Source organism: Tupaia chinensis, unplaced genomic scaffold (assembly GCF_000334495.1).
Source record: "Tupaia chinensis unplaced genomic scaffold, TupChi_1.0 Scaffold140548_1, whole genome shotgun sequence".
Classification (NCBI taxonomy): Eukaryota; Metazoa; Chordata; class Mammalia; order Scandentia; family Tupaiidae; genus Tupaia; species Tupaia belangeri.
In genome coordinates, this window is record NW_006200423.1 from 1,767,392 (window position 1) to 1,785,513 (window position 18,122).

General features: G+C 42.7%; 1 protein-coding gene across 4 annotated transcripts in view; it reads right to left on the reverse strand.

The window, feature by feature from the left end:
* Positions 1-532: 532 nt before the first annotated feature.
* Positions 533-18,122, reverse strand: part of PSD3 (pleckstrin and Sec7 domain containing 3) — a 521,964-nt gene continuing 504,374 nt past the window's right edge. For all 4 annotated transcript variants that reach the window (XM_014593412.2, XM_006162809.3, XM_006162812.2 and 1 more), the window contains one exon: positions 533-3,194. In XM_014593412.2, coding sequence (XP_014448898.1) covers positions 2,979-3,194 — 216 coding nt within the window. In that variant the 3' untranslated portion in view covers positions 533-2,978. The remainder of the gene's footprint in view (positions 3,195-18,122) is intronic.

The following is an 18,122-nucleotide window of genomic DNA, read 5'->3' on the forward strand; positions in this document are numbered from 1 at the left end:
TGCACTTCAGAAATGCTATGGTCTGGCAATAAAATAAAGACTCTGAAAACTAGTGATTAAGTTTGGATTGCTAACAAGGAATCCCTAACTCCTCCCTGTAAAAACCACCATGTGAGGTGGGGACAAACCCAAAATACTCACAGACCCTATACATGGGCCACAACTATGGTCAATTTTGCAATAAGACTATCTCCAATCAAGATACTATCAAGGCTTTCCCTCAAAATTAATATTTAGTGTGTTTACATGAAGAACAATATCCCTTATCACATGGAGAGAAATCCCAAGGCTCTGGGCACTGAGGTAGGGGTGAGGGACAAGGTGGGGGTGCAGTACCTTCAGAAAAAAAGGAGGAGACCTCCCTGTACCGTGAAGTGGGCAACAGACTTGGAGCAGCTGCGAAAAGAACCGTCTTCAATCTCTTCCCATTAGATACTGTAGGGAAGACGTTATCATGAAAGAAAACATGGTGGGCAATGGCAGACTCTCAGAATCTAGTCAAATCCCCCGCTGTTTCCTCCCACAGGGTACACTCGGGACCTGCTGTGGGCACCGATGACAGACAGCAACCTGCCAGCAGCCTCCGACGAGGCCGTTTGCAACTCACTCCCTAAACATAGGCAGCTTCATGCTAGGGCAGTCTGGGGTCCTGGCTCACAAAAGAACCTTCCAAGTTGTTTTTAAAGATAAAGTATTCCAAAGTGCCCTCTCTTCAGTGATCTATTCGCTATCTCCCCGTCTCTGGAGACAGCGTAGTGAGTAACACATCAGGAACAGCAGGGGCAGAGGTGCTGGTGCTGAGTATTCCCATACTACTCCGTGCCTCAGAAATACTGTCGCAAGGTACCATTGCACGTAATTAGATACTATAAGTAAAATACACGTAAACATTCTATATACACAGACATACAGAGTGGGAAAACACATTCAAGCTAGTCAGGGACGTTTATTTTTCATAGGTGACATGGTCTTGGTACCTTTCTCCCTCTGCTAATTCTAAATATATAGGCAGAGAACAAACACGCTGATCATTTGGATTCTAGGAAGAAAGATGACTTGCTTGTGGAATGCTTAGATCCAGTAAGAAGCTGCAGAACTGAATCAGGTGCCTGGACTGTGTGCTAACTACTCTGTTTCATGGTCTGAAACATAAATGTCATCAGATAAACAAGATAGAGGGTCAGAGTGAGTTTTTCAAACTTCACACAAAGTAAGCAACTTTGAGAGGGGTTATTCTTCTCTGGGAACTAGCCAATGAGGACAATTATCTAGGTGAAAGAAGTAAACATTAATAAATAATCCTGTAAATGAATGCTGCTATATCATAACAATATACCACTAGAAACTACCATTTTTTTTTTTTAGCAGTTTTTCTTCCTTCCTAATTCACTAGAACCATGCTATTCATGCAGAGCAGCTGATTCTTTGGTTGTAGTACCTTCAACTAATTCACCAAGTAGAATGACATACATTTTCTACGGGAGGGAAAAGAATGTCCAAAGTGATTCTCTTCGTTCTAAAGTTGTGCTGTTTGTGGAGACGATAGCTTTCGAGATTCCAGAGTGTCAAGGTTTAGAAATCAGAAAGTTCTAAGTCACAGTGGGCTGAACGTCTACACCCTTCTCTCCCTCTGTTTATCACCCTGAAGTTCGAAGGGACTGTCATGGGAACAAGTGCCTGGCTGTAGGTTAATGGAACTCTTCTGAGTAGATAAAAATGAGGTAAAAAAACAATGAAGTATTCATTTTCAGGAGAAAGTTCAGGAGGAACAGAGTGAAGTGATTAACAAAGAGACTAGGACAAGAACGAACTAAGAAGCTTTGCACATGCCATCAGCAGGCCCCTATTTTCCAACCCAGCTCACTCAGACTAACCCTCTCAGATTGACTTAAAAAAAAAAAATCAACATCTGGACAAGTGCAGCTACTTTTTCCTCCCTTCATTTTTGTTGACTTAAGGAAAGAACAAAAGGGGTTCCATTTTCAACATTGTTTTGTTAGAAAGACAGACTCCCCCATGGTCTGATAAACAGGAGATAACCCCATGTTCATGTATAAATAAATATATATATGTATACATATATTAAAGAAGAACCTTCTCCTGCATGAAAAGGTGTCAATGACAGCGATAATTCTGGATTCCTAGTCTAGACCCCGTGGGAGTGAGGTAATGACTTCTTGCAGACAAACACATGCCTATCATTGCAAGCTCCTTCAGGGCCGATTACTGCCACCACTCTTCAGAAAACAACATGGCAGCAACCTGCCCTCCACCTTCGACGGCCAAGTGACTCCACTTCCTCTCTCCCTTGTGTGACTGAAATGGAATCCCCACACTTCAAGCCAACTATTAGCTTCTCTGCGTCCTGCAGTCCTGTGATCTTCACGCCCCTTTTCCTTGCTTCCAGCAGGTCAGAGCTGGGCGCTCCGTGTCAGCAGAGCTGCTTCGCATGGCAGCGTCTGCACCCCCAGCACTGTCACCCTGACCCGAGCATCTGGGAGCTCGATCCCCCCTCTGTGACTGGGCGAGACTTCACAGACAAAGGCTTGTAGCAACTCTGGCTAGAATCTACTAAACTACAAAGTTTGTCCAGTTAAGTGTTTCACAATGGATTCAGTTTTTTAACCTTAAAAAAAAAAAGTATAACAGCTGATCTGAGAATACATAAAACAACTGAGCAGAGTGCAAACAAGAGAAAATCAGAGGAGGGAGACATAATCCGTCCTGAAATCGTGATGCCCTCCCCCTCACAAAAAAAGGTGCATTAGTTATTGAATTGCAAAAATTGTCAAAGCAAAGAAATCTAGAGCAAAGACAATCTGCACAGAAACTAACGAAAATACACAATAGAAAAGATACTAATGCACCATTTAGTCACAGACTTTTTTTTTTTTTTAAATATATTCACGGATTACCAGAAAGATCTTGAAAAACCCTATTTAGCTCCATGACCAGCACTTCCTGGCCACGGATGGTTTCTAAGTAACTTTTTGCTTAATGCCTGGCGTTTCAGGTCGGTGATCCTTCCTCTCGGACACGTTGCGCTTGACCTTGGCAGTGATGGGAGATGAATCTGGGTTCAGCGAGGGACTTGAATGCGACTTCTTCAGCCCCGCAGCCTCGGTTTCCTCGTTACTCAGGAGCTCCTTGCCTCCTTCCTTCAGGATGCTCACGTAGATTTCATAACGGGTTTTCTGAAGGCAAAGTCAGAGAAGACGGCAATCAGTACACCATCTACAAACTGCTGTCACACGGTGAGGTGTGAGCGACCTGGCTGCTGAAGACTCAACTCTGTTCAGGTAAGAAGTAACACAGAATTTTCTCAATAGTCCCCATTTACTCTGGGTTCTGAAGGAATGCCAACTTGGGAGTTATGAGCAAAGAAGAAGCACACATCCTGAACACTCACTCAGACACAGAAGGGTCTAAGCTGGAGGAGCTGCAGCCTCTGGTTTCAGAGACTGGATGGCTCCGTGGCTCCGTACTATGGTCACTTGAGCCTTTCCCGTGACCTTGGCCTCCCTTGAACCTGGCTGGCATATGGCTGCAGAGTCTCCCTCCTACTCCCTGTAACTCCACAGACTCGACTTGAGGGACCACCACGTGATCAATCTCCTGTCCAGTCTGCTATAGCACACCACTTTCTAGCAGGGCTCTGAGATGCCCCTTGTTGCTCTTCTGCTGGGATTATCCACTTCTCAGGCTACTGGGAACAGGCGCTACTATGAACAGCATGGTTTTCATTCAATAAAACTTCCATCATCAGCTATTCATTGAGTACCTTCTACAGTTCAACAATTCCCTGATCTGCAGTCTCTTATGTCCAGATAAGTTTTCTAAGAATAATTGAGAAGAACATAGCAGAGATTTTTTTCTCAAGCCCTAACTGATCATCTGATCATTTCTATTTATATATATATATATGTGTGTGTGTATATATATATGTATATATGTATGTAAGTATATATATATTTTTTTCTTTTTTTAAGCTTCCATCTAGGTCACTATATAGTACTATTGTATATGTGGAGACTTCAAAAAGTTTGTGGAAAGTATGAAGTGATTTTGGTGTAAAAAAAATGAAATCCATGCATGGTGTTTTCATAATACACATTTTCCATAAATTTTTGAAGATCCTTCACATATAATGCAAATTACAGAAAAGTCTCAGATTCTTGATCTGATACATTCTAGTCAAAAGTAGCCTCTACCCTGCTGCCTCAGCTCATGAAGACTTACTGAAGGCCCAAAGTCTAAAGAACATGGATTTTGCTGTCTGATTTGTTATGTCTAAACAAAAGAACATGTCAGGTATAAGCTGTCCAAACAAAGGCACGCAAATTCCATTACGACTATGAATCTTCTAGTGACGTTTCAAGTCAGATTGGGGTTGTGTACATGTCAGTCTTACATGTGTAATTGTCAAGTGCTACCTTTTCAAGTTGTTTGCCAGTGATTAAGTTTGCTCTGGGTTTGGTGGTGACCCCAGTGGGGTTGCTAGGCTGTGGTGGCCGGCCGTATACTAATCATATACAATTGGTGACATGATTATCCCTGTTTTACAGTTACAGAGACAAAGGCAGAGAGTATTCCAAGTCAGAGAAGTAACAGATAAGGCTGAAGGTGAGCCCAGGCATTTGGATTGCAAAACCCAAGTTCTAAAACTACCTCTCCTCCCTAGATATAAATAGAAATACGTATGGAAAGGAAAGTACAGCTTAGTATGATTACTCCAACAGACACTTGGTTGGTCAATCAAAAGCCACTCTCAAACTCCCTCTTCTGTGTCCCTCCCACTACAAGGCAGATGGAAGCCAACATCCTTATTTCTGCAGTTGCTCTTGCCGCTAGGATGGGCCACCGAGATATGAGAAGAAGTCAGTTGGGGACTTCTGGGAAAGACATTTTGCTTCCTGATAAAAGGGACAGGCTTGGTAGCTGGCAGAGGGCACTGGTTAAGGGTGTGGAATTCCCATGTGGCCGACTATGGTTCAAGTCTTGGACTGGTGGCTTGCTTTCTTGCTTTCCCTTTCTGTCTTTCTCTAGCCAAATTAAAAAATGATAGCAAATGGGATAAATAAATAACTCTCCAAAAAAAGGGGGCAATCTTTAGAGGAGAAGTCACTAGTGCCAGCCTCTTAGTCTCATCCCTTCCTTAAGATGGACGTACTTCTAAAGCTTTCACCCTGCGACATGGGCCATTGGCACAAGGAATAAAGGACAGTGTGGTAGGCCTGAGGAAAAACGGAAAGAGAAAGAGCCTGGGTTCTTGGCAAAACAGTAAGATGAAGACAGGAAAATGATCTCCTACTCCAAAATTCCTACATATGAATAATGCATATCCTCATAGGTTAAACCACTGTTTACCAGTGCTGTTATTTGCATGCTAAGCATTATCACAGAAAGCCATATGAGGGTTTAATAAGGGCATATGCTAATTAAAAAATGTTCTCAGCATCATATATATGCATCGTGAAAATTCAAGGACTGAATTAGAGCATGTCCTAAGGATATACTGGTTGTAATGTCTCATTCAGTCTAGAAATGTATTATTTAATATGTGTCTAAATTGCCTTGGTGACAAGATTAAAACGCAGAAAAGAACTACTCCCAGTGGGAATAAGGTTTAGTAAAATGATCTAAGGGCAATTTAAAAATAGATTTAGGAAGCCAGGGTTGGCTATACTATTTCCCAAAGCTGGAGCATGCATGCAATAAGAGGGGTATGAAAGACCATTTTTGAGATGACTTGAAAGACAACAAAAGGAGAAAAGGTGACAAAGCCAACTTTCTACTAGTCTTTGAAGAAACTGACACTACTGGGAACATTCACCTGAAAAACACATGAAGGAAAACCATCTGACCCACTCATTCTACAGTGCCGATAGCAAAGCAGCTGTCTCAAATAAGTTACATCAGTGTGTCAATCAACAAACAGAAGGCAGAACACAGAGGACTGAGTGCAAGAACTCTCAGATCAGAAGAAAGACACAGCGGAGAAGAGGGGCAGGGGGACTAGAAAACAAGGGCTGCCCTGTGGTTGTGAAGAGAAAGAACCTTATGTAGCTTTAGGAACTTCCAGATGGCCCTATTACGTTTCTGGGTTAAAAAGTCTTCCGGAGTGTGAGCCATACACCCCAGCGAAGTAGCTTCACTTTTTACCATTCTCCCAAGTCTAGCTCTTACTGAAGCCAACTGAATATTCCTCCTCGAAATATTGTAAGAAAACATAACTTTTTTTTTTTAGAGGTTTTTGCCATAGGGTGTGTGCACTCGCCAGACAGACAGAGACAGAGAGACAGAAAGCGAGAAAGCAAGAAATCACCCCCAGGGGGGATGGCCACGCCCCAATCTCCTCTCGGGATCTTGGGCATGCACGCACATGCGCCTGGCGTGAGTTTTAAGCCACCGGGTCCAGAAACGACCCGCGGTCAACTATGTGGGTGTCCAGCGACATAGCCATTACGTTAACTGCTGGTCCCAAGAAAACACAACTTTAGCCTCAGAACTATTCTGTGGGGATCTGTCAGCCTCATCTTTCTAGGATTACAGAACTCATCCAAATATGCAAATCCTAAGTGCAGAAAACTCTAAATGAAGCCCCCAAAGAACAACAGAATGAACACAACTTTGAAAGTCCTCTCTTTGGGGCTAGCAGGTGGTATTGTGGTTAAGGTGCTGGGTTCCCACATCTCTAACTGTGGTTTGAGTCCCGGACCCAGCAGCCTGAAAATCAGAAATAAAGTTTTTTGTTTTTTTTTTTAAAGTCCTGTCTTCATGGGTTTCTTCTTTTCTTCCCTTTTGTGGGGGAGTAGGAAGGTTATGCTTGCTTCTAACTGGGCAGCCCCATCTTCAGGAGAGTCTAATTCTGCTCCTCCTTTCAGAGAAGTAATGAGTCTCATCTCTTTTCTTTTCTTTCCCGATTGTGAAATTTAAATTCTAAGTTGAAGCTAAGGAAAAGCAGCAGGAGCAGGGGTTTCTGTAAGTCACTTTTTGAAAGTCTGACATATAGGCTCAGAGGCTGAAAACTTGCTGATCAATGTTCCAATGGTCAACCTCGACCAAAGAAGCTCGTAAATATTAGGAGGCAGACGCCGTTGGCTGTGTCCCTAGAGGCTTCTTCCTTCCCGCTAATGGGACAGTGATTTACTGAGGATGATGATGTGCCCAGCCCCACGGGAGGAATCACGGCTTAAATCAGACACGAGAACCCTTGTCCCCCTTTGCTTGTCCTTGCAGCCATGTGGCCTGGATACAGCCGCTGAAATGTCAGTAGACGTCTACGAGGGCCTTTTGTTGAAGTGGCTTTTTTGTCTGATCAAATGTGGAGGACAAAACATTTGGAGCTCTGGGAGCCACTGTGAGATGTTTTTAGATGTTATCTTTGGAATGCAAGCGTTTCTACTCTATACTGTAAATAAAGTTATATGTATAAGTATTGATTTAGAGGCATGTAAGATTAGTCTTATAGGAAAATATTACTCTTCCATAGTTTCCATTCGCTCATAATACAGTTTCAAAAACAAGAAAAGAAGCTGATGTGCCGATATGGCAGGGGGGGAAAACAGAAAGATCATACGTCCTTGATGGCAAAACTTAGCAGCCAAAACCATCTGCCTGCAGTCTTCTTTCATGAGATAAAGTATATTTATGCTGTTTAGACATTTAATCAAGTTTTTATTTAAAAATATTTCATTGTATTTATTTATTCATTTTTTAAAAAATTTGAGACAGGGAAAGGAAGGGAGGGAGGGAGGGAGGGAAAATGTGAAAGCAAGTCACCGGGTCTGGACTCAAACCATGGTGGGCCAAGTGAGCCATGTCCAGCATCTTAACCACCACACCACCTGCTGGTCCCATTTAATCAAGTTTTCTACTATTTGCAGCAAAATGCATTCTTAATAAATGAGATGGTCAATACTCACCTTGGTCTCAAACTTAAAAAAAAAAAATCTCAGTGAGTTGTGCATGTACCTCCTGTTTTAATTTTATCAAGAAAAAATGTTACTTGATTAGTAAGCATTGGTGTGATACAGCTTTCTGTGAATATTTGATAAATTATTGATGGCCATTACTCCACTATTGGCTGAACAGTGGTGACATAATGAACATTAACTCAATGGCTATTGTATTATTTCCACTGGTCGTTTTTTATCTTGTGCTTATTCTGTGTGGGTACAGAAACACATTCTTTCAGTCCTATCCCATAAGGCTACTATATGTAGGATACATAAGAGTTTCTAAGAGTTAAGCAAAAAATTGAGAGGTCTATGCCAGTTTCAGGTTCTAAGTAATGATCAATATTCTAATATTGAGGGAACAAGTGTAAACTAATTCTTAAGTTGTGAAGAAGGAAATTTGTTCCTAAAAATATCTGTTCTTGACTCTCTTTCTTTGAGATCCCATATTCTTTTAGCAACCCTTGCTTCTCGATCTGCAGAAACATTCAGAATCACACCATTTCTTCCCACCTGTACCCCTTCCAGTCTGGACCAGGCCCCGTCATCCCATGCTGATTACAGTAGTCCTACTTCTCTTGTTGCCCTCCAGGAACACAAGACAGTGTTGCATGAAAGTGCAAGACACATGTATCATCTCTACCCAAAGTACTCCAATGGCTTCTCATCCTTAGTAATCTTTCTCCATCAAACATCCTTAACATGGACTTGGAAACCCTAGTCTGTGCTAAGAGCTCCTCCTTCCACCACACTGTTCTCTGGCTCAATCTCTTGGTGCCCTCCCCAGCTCACTGTGGCCATAAGTCCTGCCTCCTGGCTGTGCTGACACGTGGCAGACACCCCTAACTCTAGGACCTTGGTTCTATCCTTGCTGCCCGAAGAGTTCTTCCCCCTAAATGTCCTGGGCTTACTCCTTCTCCTCCTTTACCTCAATCCGGTACCTAAATGGCATCTGAGGCTTTCCCCAGCCATCCAGACCTAATGCTACAACACCCACTCTTATGGCATCTGAGGCTTTCCTCAGCCATCCAGACCTAATGCTACAACACCCACTCTTACTCCTGTTTCACTGCTTAATTTTTCTCTGTAGAATGTCTTGACATCTAAAAGCCTTATATTTTACTGTAAAAACACACCTTGTTTATTTCTTCCTGCCCACGTGTGACATGCCACCACATGAAGGATTTTGCTTTTGTTTAGTAAAATATCCCAGTGCCAAGAACACACACTGAATAGAGGAATAGAAAGAAGGACCAAAATGAAAAATAAATGTTACTGCACCTAGTACAAATCTTTTTTTTTTTTTTCCATAGGGCATGTGTGCTCACTGGAGAGAGACAGTGAGAGGGAAAGTGAGGCGTAAACCCCCAGGAGGGATGGACACACTGCAGTCCCTTCTCCTCCATTCTCCTGCTGTGATTTTGGGCATGGATACACATGTACCTGATATGATTTTTAAGCTTTTGGATCCAGGACTCAAACCATCATGTTAGGCCATGTGGGAGTCCAATGTCTTAATGATTACACCACCTGCTGGCCCCTAGAAACCAAACGTTGAGTATATTTTATAGAGCTAGAATAGGGAAAATCCTAGAAAAATAAGAAATACCATGGACATAGATGGTCCTGGTAGATGCCAGATGAGTTCCTAATTCAGGAACCTCTGGGGACACATCTTCATCTCCAAGGTTCCATTATTCCCATGTTTTATACAAAACAGTAAGGTCTGATGTGTCAGTACTGAGGCTCATGAGTCATCACCAAGAGGAGCTAAGCTCATCCACGTCCCCTCCTCGTCCACTTGACCTCGGCTGTCTAGACGCTGCACATAGCTAACTCTGCTGGGTGCACCGAGTGTGGGCTGCCTTGCTTAGGACTGGGACTGCCTCCACACAGACAGAAAAGCATCCTTCTCAAGTTCAGAGAACACAGCTCTTCTCTGAGCATCTCTTATGTGGCAGTAAATGAAGAACAGATTTGATTACCCACTTTGAGCTTAAAATGGACATTGTATGTGAGAAATTGGACCACTGTACATGGATCCTGATGGTTCCTCATTTGGATGGTTACTAGATCTCATTCTGACCTGAAGAAGCCTCTTGATTTATTGTCTAACTGCAAAGACATACATTTAAAAGATGAAGGGGAACATCTGTGGTGTGGTGGTGAAGGCGGCTGGATCCCACATAGCCCATATGGTTCGAGTCCTGGACCCCATGGCTTGAGAGACATGTCGGCGGTGCATATGAGTGACCACAATCCTGAAAGGAGGGAGAGATGGAGAAGGGACTGTGGTGTAACCATCCCCAATGGGATGGGCACTTTCTTCCTTTCCCTCCTTTTCTTTTCTCCCTTTCTCTCTCTGCCTCTATCTGGTGAATGCAGGAGCCCTTTGACAATCAACCAACCAATCAATCAATCCATCAATGTGTGCCAAGGGTTATTTATACCTGAATTCTGCCTGCCTGATCACTCTCACATATAAGGTATACATAAGGGTCACATTTACTCGGGATACCTCTAGAATATGGCAAATCCTAGAAAAATTAAAACAACCTGGACATAGATGTTGATGGTAGATGACGAGTTCCTGGTACACAAAACTCTGGGGACATGTGATCAAACTCTCAGCTTCTTGCATCAGAGAATTTTAGTTGTATCATTGTTAATAGGCTGGGGTCTATCATTGATGCTAACCAAATAAATGATAACATTGAAGCTTTATTCATTTACCTTGACAATTTATTTTACCAGATGGTAGAAAAGGGAAGGCGAAACCATAACAAAAAGTTTTACAAAGCAGAGCTTTAATTTGCACAATTTCATGCCATGAAGTAACCACTGCACAGAAATGAACATAGTCCCACATAAGGTACACTGAAGACGAGTCAGTGAAGAGCACTGTGATGGTGAAAACAATAGTTTGGGGTCAGACAGTCTATCAAGGACAGAGTCACTAACTAATAAGGTGGTGTTGAGTCATTCTCCGTCTTCATGTGGCCCTTTCAGGTGCACCCTCTCGTTAAGAAGGGCTGCGAGAGTGTGAGAACAAGGTGTGCCTCAGGACGGTTCGACTACCTTTGGTGATGTTATTAAAAATTCTGTGCTACTCTCTGTACAGTCATTCTCGGATCAATTCTGACTAAGTCCGAGTTGCACACTCAGCTTCCCTCCTCAGGAATATTCCTACAGTGTAAAGGAATTTCTAGCAGCCAAACTGTATAAAATAATTCCATTTTCAGAAAAGCGATGCAGGATGGGACTTTTACCTAATCCAAGTGCAGTGGCTGCTACTATTCTCGGCTGATAAGCACCTGTGTACCGTTCCCTTGGACGTGGCCGGCTCAGCAAGCTCTCTCCCTTAGTTTCTTTCTTATGATTTGCTATTAATTGTTTTTATGACGCCTTCAGTAAAACCACCAAGATCCAAAGACACCTTGGATGCTTAAAGGCTTCTTTTCTGCTCAAGTTCTCCCTTCAGTGTACACTCTAATGACAATTTTTGCTACATTTCTTCCTTTTCCTTTTCTTTTTTTGGAGAAGTTTTTGCTATACAGCACGTGCACTCACCAAAGAGAGAGAGAGGGAGACAGAAAGAGAGAGACAGAAAGAAAGAAATCACCCCTTGGGGGGACAGCCACACTGCAATCCGTCCTCCTCCATTCTCCTCTCAGGATCTTGGGCATGCATGCACATGTGCCCAGCATGAGTTTAAGCCACCGGGTCCGGGACTCAAACCATGGTCGAATACATGGGAGTCCAGTGACATAGCCATTATGCCAACTGCTGGTCCCGCTACATTTCTTTATTAAGTTGATCTGTAAATATCTGTAACCATACTTCTCGAATATGTGGAAAAAATACACCTTTTGACTAGTGACACTGTCTACCAGGGATATATGAAAAATACCATCTGCTATGTTAAACGTTCACTGCTTGCTAAAAAAAAAAAATCACGATAATTAAGGTTTTTTGAAATGAAGTTTAAGCACATCCATCAATAAATTTCCATGTATCTGCTTGAGCAGTTTCTTTTCCCCTGAGACCTGTACACTGTTTCCTATGTCATTTAATAGACCTCTGATACATGGATATGGCAGTCACCACCTGAACGAAGATAAAACTCCACTGCAATTTCACCTTACTACTCCCATATGCATTCAGACCTCACTGCTCTAGCAATCAGACTCGGAATGAATTTCTTCCTGACATTTCATTTTCTCATGAAGGCAGGGTGAAAGGTCATCTGAAGAGAAAATGAGCAGAAAACCAACAGTGTCAGCTGCATAGCAAAACACTCCCTGCTTCTAGATCTCTACACTGTAAAACGAAGAGATAAAACAAACAGCCAAACCAAACAAGGAGCTTCTGAAACGAGCGCTTTCTCAGTAAAGGTTCTTGCTCTCCATTTCATGTTGTGTAGGATGACGGCAGAACTGAGGTGCAGACTTTCTCCCTGACCAGTTGACTCACCACTACCTGCTAACTTAAGAATGGAATTACACTCAACACAGCATTCTTCTATGACAGCTATGCTGGGACTTACAGTTTTAAAAAGAAAATTTTGAGTTTTTTTCCCCTATGCTACTCCCACATTGGGCTTCGGCATACACTAGTAACCCACTGCCTAAATATAGCAGAAACCACACATTCTCAGATTGTATAGTTTGTATTCTTGGCTTTCTGGGAAAACGTAAGGAAGTGTGAATTCCATCCCTTTGATTCAGTCTCCCTTTCTGCTCTATTGCTGTCTAAATGAACTTTGTGAATTTAATATTTTAAGAATAAAATGCTGACTTTTACACAATAATACAAACTGAAGAGACAGAACGTTTAAAACAAATACAGATAAAAAGGACTAAGTTTGTAGGAACTGTTACAAGCTTCCTTTGTCTCCATTCTGTTGTCCCTACCCCTGCTCCTGAGGAATCTGGTCTTTGCTGACTGGGCCCTGAAGGGTCTCCAGAAAGAAGTCCCTCCTTAGAGGGAGGGCAACGGAAGAGCCATCAAGGAGCCCTCCACATCCTGGCCTAGCTCCTACCCTCTCAGACCCCAGCTGGTCACTGTGAGCAGGAAGCTGGTGTTTTGCCTTTGTAAGGTATCCTCATCTTTGTGGAGAGGAAGGATAGGACTTGAGTGGTTAAGGGGAACATTGGATTTCTGCTGAGAACTCATTTTTAAAAGACTGCTCCCTTGGGACCAGCAGTTGGCATAATGGCTCTGTTGCTGGACTCCCATGTAGTCAACTGTGGTTTGAGTCCTGGACCCAGTGGGTTAAACCCACACCGGGCGTGTGTGTGTGAGTGCCCAAGATCCTGAGAGGAGAATGGAGGAGAAGGGATTATGGTGTGGCCATCCCCCCTGCGGAGTGATTTCTCACTTTCTGTCTCTCTGTCTTCTTTCTGATGAGGGCACATACCTTATAGCAAAACCTCTCCAAAAGAAAAAAAAATGAAAGAAAGAAAAAAAAAAACTGCTCTCCCTCTCTCATTCTTTACACTTTTCTTCCCTAGCTCTTAAAACCCTTTCTTTAACCCCAATTGTATTAGTATTCGGATTTTCACCTCTTTAGAAATGAAACTCAAAATTTGTAATTAAAAAATATCTACACGACTCACTTAGAAAATATCACACATTTAATTTTCAAGGCAGAAAACCTGAGAAACAAAAACCATCCAGGTCTAACTTACAAATGGGGCAACCCTACAAAGATCTGCCCCAACAACGCTTTGGCTCTGGGGCTCCAGTCCAAGCGTCTTACCCTCCCAACTTGGCGGCATGAGGATGCTATGCAGAAAATTAGCTGAAAAAGAAAATTCACTATTTGTATTGATGAGATTAAAGACTGAATTAACGAATGAATGAAAAAGAAAAATAACAATAGTTATTTGGTGAGTGAAACAGAACTGTCCTCTGAGACACAAAGGTAAAAGTAAACCTCTGCTTAAAACGAGTAACATGAGTTGTTAGAGAAAAATGCTGTTGCTCTCTTTCTGTGCAGATAGCATGCCCACAAATACCAACGTCTCTAAAACCCAATGGACTTCCTGTAAGAAGTGTGGCAAGCACCAACCTCACCAAGTGACACAATAAGAAAAGGGCAAGGATTCCGTGTGCTCAGGGAAACTGTGTATGATGGGAAGCAGAGTGGCAATGGTGGACAGACTAAGCCTATTTTCCAGAAAAAGGCAAAAACGACAAAGAAGATTGTGCTGAGGCTTGACTGTGTCGAGCCCAGCTGCCGACTAAGAGGATGCCGGCTGTTATGAGATGCAAGTATTTTGAACTGGGAGGAGGTAAGAAGAGAGAGGGTCAATGTGACCCAGGTCTAAGCCTCATCTTTTGATTTATTATGAAGACAATATAATCTTGGGGTGAATGTTCACCTCCGTTGATTACAGTTGGTCTTTTTGTGAGGGAATAAAGTAATCAATAAAATTTCCCTTGTGGATAAATTTGACTCATGGTTAAAAAAAAAGAATGAATGAATGAAAAAGAAAAAATAACAACAGTTATTTGATCTGGATGATGGCTAAGTTAAGCTTTTGTAGGATAAGTTAATATTTTACTAAAATTTTCTCTTTGGGGCCAGCTGCAGCATGATGCTTAAGGCCATTGGATCGCACGTGGTTAACCCCATGGGTTTGAGGCTCAGACCAGGTGACTTTGAAAACACACTGGGTGACTGTGCACGTGTGTCCCAAATCCTGAAAGAAGTGAGAGATGAAGGAAAAGGGACTGTGGTGTGACTATTCTCTGTGGCGGTTGATTTTTTTTTTTTTTACTCTCTCTCTCGCTCTCTCTCTGTGGTGCACACACACCCTCTGGCAAAATTGTTATTTTTTTCCTCTGTGTAACATATCTTCTAAAACAATAATTTACCTTGTGTGATAACATTTTATACAGGTCACAGTCTTAATCTTTCTGTTTATATTTTATGTGTCTGACTGTAATCATCTCTCCGTATCCTTAGGGGAGTAAGTCCACAACTACCCATATATACCAAAATCTGAGGACGCTCGGGTCCCTCATATAAAGTGGTGTAGTATTTGCTTATGGTCTGGGCATATCATGCAATATACTTTATATTTTCTCTAGATTACTTATAACACCTACCACAAAGCAAATGCTATGTAAATAGCTGCTGTACTGTTCAGGGAATAATGACCAGACAGACATCTGTACATATTCACTGCAGATGCAATCATGACAGGCCTAACCACGTGGTCGTTAGACATCGGCAACACCATGCTTTCCGCCTGCAAATGGTTGCATTTGTGGATGTGGAACCCATGGGCACAGAGGGCCCAAAGGAACCCACTGGAACTCCTTAAAGTCATATAAAGTACCTTTCAGAAACACATTCCCACGGTTCTTCACTACGGCTTGTCACAGATTCACAACTTCAAAGGGCTGAAGTCAGTCATGAAGGAACAGGGTCAGTCTTCCCAGGAAAAGCTTCAAGCATGATTGACGAGGTTTCAAAAGGAACTGTGTGTGTGTGCGTTTCCATAGAGAGGTTTTTGCTATAGGGTGCGTGTGCTTGCCAGAGAGAAAGAAAGTGAGAAATCAGCCCCTGCATGCACATGCGCCCGGTGTGAGTTTTAAGCTGCCGGGTCCAGGACTCGAACCGCGGTTGTCTATGCGGGAGTCCAGCAACGGAACCATTATGCCGTGTGCTGGTCTCCAGAAGAACTTAGTTCTAAACTACTTTCCCCACTCATTTCCCAAGACATTTCACCCCCAAGATTCTTGTATTTCTTCTAGACTTGAAGCAGTTTGAGACCTTCTGTATCCCAGGTTTTTGTATGACCCTTTAAATAAGAAGTACCATGAGGAACCACCTTACCAGTTTTGTGTCCAATTTTGAGCCTGTCATGGTAAAGCACCTTCCAATCTGTGTAGTCAGAACACTGAGCAACCAGCACTTAGGCAAGCCACTTGCTCTGTTTGGATCTAAGGTTCTGCATGGACAGGATAAGGGGTGGGCAATTTCCAGGGCTCTTTAATTATGTGACAAGTACTTAGTAGCAAGACTTCTGGGAGAGCACCCAGTAGTGACTGTTAGGAGGGAAAGGTGAACCACAGGGTAGGGACCCGAAGGGGAGGGGAATCCAGTGGCAATGTATAGAATTCCTCCACAGTTCTGCCCAGGGCCAGACCTGGTGAGGGGAGGGATCTGCACTGAGAGCACCTGCTTGTTCTTTAGAGTGTGCAAGTCGGGCCTCGTGGGGCAGAGCAGTGGGCAGGCGCTGAGGCCCCTATGAAAAGCATCAATTTCTATCCTTCCAATGAGTCCTTGTTACAAGTCTTGACAGCAACCATCTCTTAGCTTGCTTATGATTTTCTAATATTTCCAGATAAATCTTTTTTGAAGACATTTTGAATTTTAACTATTAGTCTTCAGAATAACTGTGGAGTAGGCACACATGATTATAAAGAATCTTCATAGACTGCTCCAAAAAATGATCAGTTCATGCCAGGTCAGGTACTTAAGCATATGGTGTGTTAAAACATATGTGAAAAGTATACATTTTAAAGAAAATAGAATGGAACATAACATAGAAGACAGAAATGAAATACTCTGGGTAAAAATAGTAATACAAAATTTAAAAACCAACCCCATTCATTGATCTAACTGCAGTGTTAGCCCAGGTGAGGGATCGGAACTGGCAGACTTGGGGATGGAATCGGTCACCGAAAAGTCTAAGAGTACAGGAGAGGATGAGCCACGTCTTTTCAGTAAGAACTTCCTTCTTCAGGGAAGGGTATGCGGTTTGCTCTTATCTCACAAGTTAGTGATTTAAGAAAGCAAAGTGGGGAACCAGCAGTTAGCGTAATGGCTATGTCGCTGGATTCCCACGTAGTCGACCACGGTTCGTGTCCCGGACCTGGTGGCTTAAAACTCACGCCGGGCGCGTGTGCGTGCGTGCCCAAGATCCCGGGAGGAGAATGGAGGAGAAGGGATTGCGGCGTGACCATCCCCGCTGGGGGGTGATTTCTCGCTTTCTGTCTCTATGTCTCTCTCTGTCTGTCTGGCGAGCGCACGCGCCCTACAGTGAAAATCTCTCAAAAAAAAAAAAAAGAAAGCAAAGTGCAGGGCTGCAGAAGACATCATTCAAACCAGCTGGGCCTCCTCCTGTTATTATCATCACAGAACGTTAATTACATTATGACATGACTGGTATAGTACAGGGAACACTAATCAGAGTGGACACCAACTGTAACCTATTATAATATAAAGCCTTGTACGTGCCCAACAGCTGCGTGAGATTAGCTTGCAATCCTTAAAGCACATACTCGTACCCACGCCTGTTACCAGTCTCCTTGTCTCTTAAGCAGATTTCATGGCCTCTATTCATGCTGACCAATATAGCAGCCACTAGCCACATGCAGCTACAGGACTCGTGAATTGGGGTTAGTCTGAATTGAGAGATGGTGTAGGTATAAAACATACACTAGATTTTGAAGCTATTATGAGAAAAGATTATGAAGTACCTATAACATTTTATATTGATTACATTAAAATAATATTTTGAATATACATTATGTTAAATTTAGAGAATATTATAGGGATCAGCAGATGGCGTAATGGTTACATCACTGGACTCCCATGCAGATTGAGTCTCAGACCCAGTGGCTTAAAAAAACTCACAAAGGGCGAGTGTACATGCATGCCCAAAATTCCGAGAGGACAATAGAGGAGAAGGGACTGCAGCATGGTCATCCCCCTGGGGGGTGATTTCTTGCTTTTTGTCTCTCTGTTTCTGTCTCACCAGTGAGCACACATACCCTATAGCAAAAAATATCTCTCAAAAAATATAAATTTCACTTGTTTCATTATTTATGTGTTGAGACTACGATTTACTCTAAAAAATTTTAAGTATAAAATACATTATTATTAACTAGACTCATTATTCTGTACATTTGGTCTTCAGAACTACTTCTCTCTCTCTCTCTCTCTGTCTCTGTGTGTGTTTTAGATAGGTTCTTATTATATCATGATCTCCCTGCCTCAGCCTTCCAAGTAGCTGGGACTATAGGCCCATACCACAGGCCTGACTCTTTCAGAGAGGGTCTCACTGTATTGTCCACACTGGCTGTGAGGTCAAGATCCTCCTGCCTCAGTTTCCCATGTAGCTGGGACAACAGCTGCATTTCACC